This window comes from Anneissia japonica, unplaced genomic scaffold (assembly GCF_011630105.1).
Source record: "Anneissia japonica isolate Jap-2015-1 unplaced genomic scaffold, ASM1163010v1 scaffold285304_len44070_cov155, whole genome shotgun sequence".
Lineage (NCBI taxonomy): Eukaryota > Metazoa > Echinodermata > Crinoidea > Comatulida > Comatulidae > Anneissia > Anneissia japonica.
In genome coordinates this window covers 20,021-27,436 of record NW_022722902.1, presented here as the reverse complement: position 1 = coordinate 27,436, position 7,416 = coordinate 20,021, and the positions used below count along the sequence as shown (strand labels likewise).

Genomic DNA, 7,416 nt, shown 5'->3' with positions numbered 1-7,416 from the left:
GAGGCTTTATCAGCGAATGTTAAAGGTAGCTGGTAGTGACGGTGAAAGAAATGCGTTGGAACAACTGAGAGACAACACTCTAAAGGAGAGGTTTACACGTGGTGCAAGAGAGAAGTGGGTACAGATGGAATTAAGAAGGATAGAAATGTCATGTAAAGACAAATCATTTCAGAACATGCGAGAGGACGCATTGGAATTTTTCCAACTTCAAGAAAACCAGCCAAAGGCAAAGGTGCAAGTTAATGAAGTAACTAATGAATCGAAGAATGCAGAAGTAGAAGCACTGAAAGAAGAGATAAGATCGATTAAAGAGCAACTCAGCAGAAAAAATGAGCGGAGAAGCGAAAGTATGACTTGCTATAAATGCTTGGAGAAAGGGCACCATAATAGAGATTGCAAGAGTAGAGTTAGATGCTTGAACTGTAAAGAACTTGGACATATCAAGAGGGAGTGTCCAGCTCTTGTAAAGAGTCAAGGCAGCAACAGGAGGCTGGCAAAGGACACAGTTGCAGTAGAAAGTGTAATATGTGACGGAAGTAGCGAAATGCAAAAGTTAATCGCAAGTAGTCCATCAGCTACAATCAACCTACTTGGAGTCGATATAGGCTGTATTTTAGATACAGGAGCTGAAACGTCGCTGATCCCGAATGAAATTTATGAGACACATCTTAAACCAAGACTTGTAGGGAAGTCTCCAGAGGGTATATACTACCGATTGTAGGAGCGAATGGAAAACCTATTGATGTTGTTGGGTACGTCGAGCTCCCATTGAAGTATGGTAGTGATGTTGTAAATGCAAGTTTTCTTGTGACAAAAGACTGCTCGGGTAAGCGAAGAGAAAGTCATCCGATTCTCTTGGTTCCAACAACCTACGTCTCTTAAAGCAATTTAATGTTCCTGTGAAAGATGGTTTTGCATGGCAGTTTGTCCAAAGGTTATTAGCAGATGAACCAACTGAGAAGAAACAAAGTATCTCATCCGAAGTTGCTGAACTGAAAGTTGCGGACAATGTTACCCTACCGGCATGCAGCGTAAGACGTGTTACTTGTAGTGTAGGTGAGCTGAAGGGTGATTTCATGGTGAGTCCAGTAGCAGTTAAAAGTGGTTTAGAAGTGGTGGAAGGTTGCGAAACCGTAGGAAATGGTGTTGTCCAAATAATGGTTGCTAATCCTAAGAAAAAGTCTATTAATTTGTAAAGTGATTCAACAATAGGATCTGTAACAACTGTGGACCAACAAAGCAGAGTGGTACTGAAAGAAGGGGAAGACTCGAGTCTGGAAATTTGCGTTAATGAAGTGCTAAAGGTCTCAGGTGATGTAGGTAAAGTAGTGGAACCAGGTATGCAGGACGAAAGATTAAAGTTTGTTCAAGATGTTAAACCAGTTCCTGGACTTGATTTAAGTCACTTAAATGAAGAAGACAAGCATAGAGTCACTGATTGCATCACAAAGTATCCAGAAGCATTTTCTATGAGTGTATATGATGTCGGAGAGTGCGAAGTTATTCCACATAATATCTCTTTAACATCAGATAAGGCTATCAAGCTTCCATTTCGGAGGATTCACCCACAAAGAGTTCCTGAAGTTAAGAAAATGATACAGGAAATGGTTGACCAGAAAATTATACGCCCATCAAAGAGTCCGTATGCTAGTCCCGTCGTCTTGGTAACGAAGAAAGATGGATCCTTGAGACTGGTAATAGATTATAGGAAGCTAAACTCTATGACTATTAAAGATTCTTTCCCTTTATCTAGGATAGAAGAAGTGTTGGACCTGTTGGGAGGAGCTAGGTTTTTCTCGGCTCTAGAACTCGCCCATGGATATCATCAGATAACTCTAGAAGACACGTCAATAGAGAAGACTGCATTTAGTGTCCCATGGGGTCTGTATGAGTATTTACGTATGCCGCAATGTTTAAGCAATGCTGCTAGTACAATGCAGAGAGTCATGATTTTTATATTTTCCAACATGAATATGGTGGATCTAGTGCTATATCTCGATGATATATTGATATTCTCAACCACAGTGGAAGAGCATTAATTTTTGGAGAAAATAGAGAAGGTGCTAAGCAGGTTAAGTAAGTTTGGATTAAAACTCAAGGGGAAGAAATGTAAATTCCTTGTTCCAGAAGTAGAGTATCTTGGACACATTGTCAGTAGTGAAGGTGTACGAGTGACCTCGGACAAAGTCAAGACAGTAGAAGAGTGGCCAGTACCCACATCAGGCAATGAAGTGCGTTCTTTCCTTGGATTAGTATCATACTATAGAAGATTTGTACCAAGGTTTTCAAGAATTGCTGCGCCACTTCATGCTCTTGTGAATTAAAGTAAAGATACAGCCAACAAACAAGCGGGGAAGTTTGTCTGGCCGGAAGAAGCAGCTGAATCATTTGCAAAACTGAAGCAGTCTTTATGCACCACTCCAGTACTTGCTTTTCCAGATTTTGAGTTACCTTACTTTTTGAGATTTTTAGTCAAAATAGCCCAATTGAGCTCGAATTGACCAGGAATGATCCTTAGGACCTTCTAAACATGAAAAACTACTCTTCATCTATAGGTAAAAATTCACAAGGGTCACTATAGTGAAAATTATCAAGTATTTCTAGTGACTAACGATTGAACCAATTGCATTAGACAAACTTCTACCAAACATGGGGTGTTCACAGGTTGAGATTAAAGGTCACAGTGGTTATCTCTTAAAAAATGACTGGGTTCATGTTCTATTGAACATAGTATCTCTAGTTATTATATGTGTATGATGCAACACTTTTAACAATGGCATAATTCATTATAACAGGCATCGTCATATATATGTGACGGACCGTAGGCCTACTATATGAAAAAAATACGCCTATGTAAGAATTGTAGAAAGAATAAAAAATAAATGAAAAATAATTATGCACACGAAAAAAGCAAGCAGATTAGACTTATAATACTGTAGGTTTAAAAAAAAATGAGAAGCGATAAAAAAAAAATACACGAAGTACCAGAAAATGCAGTACCATATATGAAATATAAAAAGTGATATAAATGTGAATATCAAATAAAAAGAGTATAAATATCTTTTTACATGTATATGTTGTGAATACGTGGAAAATAGTACTTGGCCACTCGAAAGGTAAAATGTACTAATGTATGGTATGCTAGAGAATTCTAGTGGGAAATCTATCAATCAGCCTACAGTCACTGCGTTTTATAAAGTTAAATACCGTATTTATTCAAATAAACGGCGAGGAGTTACTAATTTGCTACATGCATGCACTTGCGAATTAAAGTTGAATAAAATGTGAACGTATAAATAGGTCTACAGGTATATGGCGGTTGACACGTATGATACAAAATGATAAACAAACAAATAATTATGTTAAAAATCAATGCTCATGGATAGAATAAAAATAAATTGATTTTGTAAATTTTATAAGCTTCAATTAAAAGTAATGTAAATAGGCCTACCACGCAAATCTTTAACGTAATGTAAACTCCTTTAAAACAGCTCATGCTGAGTAGCTATACATTCATCTTGAGTTAATAAGTCTTGTTGAAATTTAGTATTTGTTTAGTAGATAAATTGTCTATTAATTAAAAGTTAATGAACCTTTAAAACAGTTGTTCATTTGATTTTATTTTGAATAATTAATGTGTGAGAAATATTTAAAATGACTTATTAAGAATCAACAGGATCTTACAGTAACTGTAAATTCATTCTAAAATATTTGGAATAAAACAGTCTGTGAGTTTGATCGCAAGTTGAAGTAATATGAAGTCGTATGCTACAATTAAAACACTGTGAAATACTGTGCTACCCATTTGAAAAATGTGTTACCCATTTTAAACACAGTGCTACCCCATTTGAAATAATGTGCTACCCATTTGAAACATTGTGCTACCCATTTGAAACACAGTGTTATCTATTTAAAACACTCATGGACTACCGTAGCTTTCGTGATACCATGGAGGCATGGTGATACAATGTAAAATGACACAACAACGCTTAATTTAGGCCTACTTACTGTTTGGTAGACAAATTATATGACATTGGCAAATCTATGTATCCTGTTGCTGTGTATTGCTTTGGTATATACAAGTAAATAAGAATATAAATTAGAGAAATAAGCACGATAATCGTAAGTTTCTTCCGTAGCATCATTATTTCACGTTTTCTTGTTCGAAGTGTCTATGCTTACGCCGAATCGTAAGCATTAATCATAGGCTATGCTTACGCCGATTTATTTGAAGGGCGCCGCTTGCTTCGTGAGTACGAAAACGTCTTATTGAGCATGTGCAAATAGACCTATTTATGTGCTGTCTCTTATACACATCTAGATGTGTATAAGAGACAGATTTTAAACACAGTGCTACCCCATTTGAAATAATGTGCTACCCATTTGAAACATTGTGCTACCCATTTGAAACACAGTGTTATCTATTTAAAACACTCATGGACTACCGTAGCTTTCGTGATACCATGGAGGCATGGTGATACAATGTAAAATGACACAATAACGCTTAATTTAGGCCTACTTACTGTTTGGTAGACAAATTATATGACATCGGCAAATCTATGTATCCTGTTGCTGTGTATTGCTTTGTTATATACAAGTAAATAAGAATAAAAATTAGAGAAATAAGCACGATAATCGTAAGTTTCTTCCGTAGCATCATTATTTCACGTTTTCTTGATTACCGTTATAAACTATTGAGGGCGCCATAAATAATATTGTTGATTGGTTTTTTTATACCTCCATGGTTTGTCAGTATCTTGAGATCGTGGGTTTCAGTCCCACCCAAGCCAACTTGCGAGTATTCCGTACATTTCCACGCTAGGAGGGCAAACTTACACCTATACATTATTAGGTTATTATGTATTTATATGTTGATAATCAAACCAATGGATTTTACTATTTTTATACAGTAATGTTATCGATGTTTATATTAATATTATTGATACGCTTTACATATTGGCATTTATAGGCCTATGTTGATTAATATACTGCTAGACCAATATTTATCTCAATATTATTGAAGCTAATTATTGATGCTTTATCTTTCATTGTATATACTTACGTCTGGGCCTATACGTTTTTAAATGATAGATTGATTGATTTGAAACAGGAAGTACAAGTATTAAACATCACAACAATGATTTATCTTTCAACATTCAATAATTTTATTTCAGCCAATTCAGTAACGTTCAACTATAAAACAATTTAAATAATTACATTATTTATATCATTGATACTTCGTGTTTCGTTGTATATACTTATGTATAGGTCTATATATTTATATTTTTACTTATTTACAAACAATTATTTATTGTAGTAGGCCTATGTCGCATGCAGGCCTAAGCCTAACAATATTGTGAAGTCATCAATGCTTAAATATAAAAATGAATATAATATCAATGCAATATTTACAAACAATTTACAAACAATAATATATAGGCCCTATTCTATATTTATTTTAAATAGTGGGAAGCCAGATTTACATCAATGTTTAAATATTATGAAAGGAAATTACATTAAGAATAAAATATCAGAATTAACATCATTAATTAAATACGATACCATCAAAATATTTATAATACAATTTACATTGTCAAATTATATACCTGTATACGATTCAGTGCTTAAAAAATAGTATGAATACAATGATTAACAATATTGGGTTTACAAACAATTTACATCACATTATTTATCTTTACTGACTGAAGCCTAATTTTGATTACTAATCACCGCGAGAGTTATGGCTGATACATTTGCTGGCTGGTAGATGTGCAGGAGCACTGCGTTGATTCTAAAGTACAACCAATCGTGCGGTGGCTGATCTGCAACCATTTCTTTCCACACGGAGCTGGTCTTCTCTATAGATTAGCTCGACATTGATGGACACAGTGACGACTTCCTCGTAGACCAAAGTGCAAAGCATATAGAATGGAGTCTTAGCTCAAACAACAACCATATTTTAATCATAAGTATTTTAAATTTTGTTTTTTGAAACAAGTGTATATGAAAAAAGTAGTTATTAATTTGTTTTTATCAAATGTTATTTAGATGTAGGCTCTCATATTCTGTCTCTTGTGTACATCTTGTTTTCTATTAAAATGTAATTAATTAACCATTTTCTTACCATCGGTTGCCTGTTAAGGCGGTGATGCCATCCTCAAGATCGTTGAGCAGTGAGGACAGTACAATCTAACGAGAACGATTGCATGTAAAGTCATAATTTGCTGCAGCGCATTGCTATCTGCTTACGAATCCTCAAGACGTTGAAGGATAGGAGCAACATGCTCTACCCGGGAGCGTGGGCAAAGCCATCAGCTGTCTGATTATCTGAATAATAAAAATAAATATAAAAATAAAGTGAATTTAATACTTTCATTAATGATAATGATCTTTATTAAGTAGAATTAATGTTATATTGATGTTTTATTATATATTATTTTATGTTTTTTAAATATGCTGAATAAAAAAAATATATGTACCGTGTAGCAGCGTCAAATCGGTAGGCCCGTTGTAATCCAAATTCTTGAACCTTTCGGAACACAGCCTGTAAAGGTAAGTCAAATATAAAAATAGTATTGTAGTAAAATTTCACATAGGTAAATGAAAATGAAGTTATTTGGGAAAGTTTCTGAATTATACATACCTGTGTGTAATGGAAGAGGCAGCCGGTCATCGTTACACCAGGCAACATTTGACGAACGGCTTGCCACACAGACGACTCATAATCAGTTACTACTTTCTGCAAAGCCATAATACCGCAACATAATCAACTATCTACCTGGAAGACATGACCACGAAGACAAGAGGAACCTGCTTGGTGGTGGTCCCTGACCTGATGAAGCTATGAATGCAGAACAGTTGAAAAAAAAGGGATCCTTTATCAACTTGAACGTGCCGCCCACTTACCTGAAGACGAAAAATAAATATATAGAGAAAAGAAAAATATAATTCAGTTTAATGTCGAAATATAAACAAACAATTTAAACAATCATATTATTTGACATCGATGATATTAAACGAAATAGGCTTTCATCAACAACATACGAATATAGAGAGAGAACAAAAATATAATAGGTCAGTAAAAACTAACCAAACAGTAGATCTTTCAAGTAGACTTAGCATATCGGCAGTTGCAAAGATGATGTGACGGTAGCCATCGACAACATCACCACGAAGGAATCCTGGAGCAATGTTTCCTCGTTAACAGCAAAGGTAAGATTGGCGGTTTGGTTCGGCCGCGACAACTTCCCTTTCAGATTCCAGGGGCGGATCTAGGTTCATGATTTGGGGGGAGGGGGGATGTCAGACTTTTTTTCATAAAAACGCCAAAAAAAATGGGGGTCCGGGGAGTCGTAAGCATTAATCATAGGCTATGCTTACGCCGATTTATTTGAAGGGCGCCGCTTGCTTCGTGAG

At 35.4% G+C, this 7,416-nt stretch overlaps 1 protein-coding gene and 1 long non-coding RNA gene across 2 annotated transcripts in view; both read right to left on the bottom strand.

Annotated features, from left to right (window-relative positions):
* LOC117112005 (beta-galactoside alpha-2,6-sialyltransferase 1-like) overlaps window positions 1–4,601 on the bottom strand; it is a gene marked incomplete at its 3' end in the record, with an annotated part of 21,374 nt that extends 16,773 nt beyond the window's left edge. The window contains exon 1 of the mRNA XM_033255050.1: window positions 4,524–4,601. Within this exon, the coding sequence (XP_033110941.1) occupies window positions 4,524–4,549 (26 nt within the window). The remainder of the gene's footprint in view (window positions 1–4,523) is intronic.
* A 1,464-nt stretch (window positions 4,602–6,065) lies between these two features.
* On the bottom strand, window positions 6,066–6,818 carry LOC117112006. Its single transcript, XR_004445960.1, has 3 exons — window positions 6,644–6,818; window positions 6,480–6,544; window positions 6,066–6,327 (listed from the first exon to the last, which is right to left on the bottom strand). It is a non-coding gene; the product is annotated as an uncharacterized LOC117112006 (long non-coding RNA).
* Window positions 6,819–7,416: the final 598 nt, after the last annotated feature.